Source organism: Emydura macquarii, unplaced genomic scaffold, assembly GCF_026122565.2.
Source record: "Emydura macquarii macquarii isolate MOO-44397 ecotype Brisbane River unplaced genomic scaffold, CSIRO-AGI_Emac_v2 contig_635, whole genome shotgun sequence".
Classification (NCBI taxonomy): domain Eukaryota; kingdom Metazoa; phylum Chordata; order Testudines; family Chelidae; genus Emydura; species Emydura macquarii.
Window position 1 is genome coordinate 257 of NW_027130772.1, and position 2511 is coordinate 2767.

Below are 2511 nucleotides of genomic sequence, written 5' to 3' on the forward strand. Positions count from 1 at the left end.
GAGATTTTCAAAGTCAGCTAGAAGATTTGGTTCTCCAATTCCTATTAATTTTAATGCAGACTGAGTGTGCCTATCCTTTAGGCAGCTTTGAAAATATCAGCCTGAAAGCATGTCCAAGACAGCTAGATGCTTTTAGGAGCACTTCTATGATTTGTAGAGCTCCAGATACACAGGTAGGGCTCTACACGGAAGAGAGAGAGACAGACTCTCACGTAAGCCATTGAAGAGCCATGCGGATGAATTTGTAGACATATTTCAATGCTCACCCACATGCTACTTCTGCAGATGCAGCAGATCAATGTGCAGTCGTCTGACCCCCTCTCAGTTTCCTCAGAGCCCCTTTCACCTCCTTGTTCCTCAGTGTGTAGATGACCGGGTTCAGCATGGGCGTTACCACATCGGCAGAGATCTGCAGAGCGGTCGCCACCACTTTGCTCAGCTGTGGCTGCGTGTAGATGATGGCGCAGGGCCCAAAGAACAGCGTCACCACCGTCAGATGTGAGGAGCAAGTGGAGGCTGCTTTGCGTCGCCCTTCGGCTGAGTTCATCTTCAGGATGGAGTAGACGATGCGGACGTAGGACATGAGGATGAGGAGGAAGCAGGTCATGGGCACCAGGACAATATTGGTGAAGCTCACGGTCTCGATGACATACGTGTCCGCGCAGGCCAGCTTGGTCACGGGGAAGATGTCACAGAAGTAATAGTCCACCGTATTGGGCCCGCAGTAGGGCAGCGTGAAGGTCAGGCTGGTGAGAATGGTGGCGTGAAGGGAGCTGGTGACCCAGGTGCCGGCGGCCAGGATGGCGCACACCCTCCAGTTCATGATGATCAGGTAGCGCAGCAGGTGGCAGATGGCCATGTACCTGTCAAAGGCCATGACGGTGAAGAGCAGTTCCTCAGTGCCGCCTAGGAAGTGGTAGAAGAAGACCTGGGACATGCAGCCACCCAGCGAGATAGTTCTACTCTTGGTCCAGAGACTGACCAGGAATTTAGGGGTGCTGATGGAGGCAAATCCAAGGTCCACCACAGAGAGATTGCAGAGGAAGAAGTACATGGGGGTGTGCAGGCGGGAGTCAGCGAGGATGGCTGAAAAAATGAGCAGGTTGCCCAGGAGGGTGCAGAGGTAGAAAGTTAAGAAGCTGATGAAGAGGATGGTCTCATGGCCTTTGGTGTTGGGGATCCTGAACAGAATGAATTCCGACACCACAGTGCGATTCTCCATTTCCATGCGAGACAGGGTCATTCCTGGAAGCACAGAGATAATGCAGACAGATTAGTAATCTCAATAAATCATGGTTTGTTTATTCCTTAGCACACTACAACTTAATCTACAAGGGTAAACCTTTCTAAGCATCATAAGTTTGGTGAAAGTGAGTGGAGAATCAGGACTCTAATATTTCATCAATTCTATTTGATGCTACTCAATTTAATTGTCCTTTCTTCTTTTCCATTCAACCATCTTCTATCTATTCAGTTCTTATAGATCATACTAGGAAGAAGTACATGGGGGTGTGCAGGTGGGAGTCACCAAGGATGGCTGATAAAATGAGCAGGTTTCCCAGGAGGGTGCAAAGGTAGAAAACTAAGAAGACGATGAAGAAGATGGACTGAAGGCCGTCAGTGTTGGGGATTCCTAAGAGGATGAAATGAGTCACCACAGTGCAGTTGACCAACCCCACAATGGACTCAATCCTGGGGTAGGGGAGAGAAATAAGGCCAATAAGTTAGTGAAACAAAAAAACATAACATCCTTTTTATACCTTCTATGCCCACCCTTCCTTCCACTGCCGCCGCTTTACTGCATGTCACCCCATTACTCACTTTCATTCGTAGTAGTTTATATTTACATCATTTTCATGCCTGTTGGGATCAGGTCCTCACTGTGCAGTGCAGAACTCAGAAAGAGAAAATGTCTGCCTTCAAGATCTTACAATCCAGAGACGAATAGACAAAGAGGATGTCCTACCCATTCTACTCTATTCCAGTTTCTTCTCTTCTCTCCACTCCTGTTCTAATTTCTTCATCTCTATTCTATGCAGGCTCTTACCCATCTTTATCACCACAGCATCTTAGATTCTTCCAGTGGTGGATTAGGGGCTGTGACCAACGTTTGTCATATGTGGTTTGTTCTTTCTCTCATCCTTCTGCACAGGGATTATTGTGTGTGCAGTGGAGTACTTTGTTTTGGCAGGGATTTATTTTTATCAGTGTAGGTGCTGCTCTGTGTTTGTGTTAAAGGAGAGGGTGCGGATTCAACATACGAACAAATGAATCTGGTGAAGAATTGTCCCAGCTTTGTTAATGATATGAATTGTTTGAGGGTTTTTATGAGGGTTAGAGAAAAAGGGAAAAGGAACGAAGGAGGAATAGCGTCAGCGTGTCATCTGCTCAGCCATAATCAGCAGGCTGCGTTCTGTGAATATCACAACAGGGGATTTTTAAGGTCAGATTTGAGGGACAAAAATGAAGTGTCTATTTTCATTTTCTCAGTGAGATTTCCCATGCATGAGA

General features: G+C 46.9%; 1 protein-coding gene across 1 annotated transcript; it reads right to left on the bottom strand.

Moving 5' to 3' along the window:
- Nucleotides 1-295: 295 nt before the first annotated feature.
- LOC137148559 (olfactory receptor 10D3-like) lies at nt 296-1228 on the bottom strand. Its single transcript, XM_067541446.1, has one exon. It carries the CDS (start codon nt 1226-1228, stop codon nt 296-298), a length of 933 nt encoding a protein of 310 aa, XP_067397547.1.
- Nucleotides 1229-2511: the final 1283 nt, after the last annotated feature.

Excerpts from the sequence above, each read along its gene's own strand:
- LOC137148559 (XM_067541446.1), bottom strand. The coding sequence starts at position 1,228 with ATGGAAATGGAGAATCGCACTGTGGTGTCGGAATTCATTCTGTTCAGG.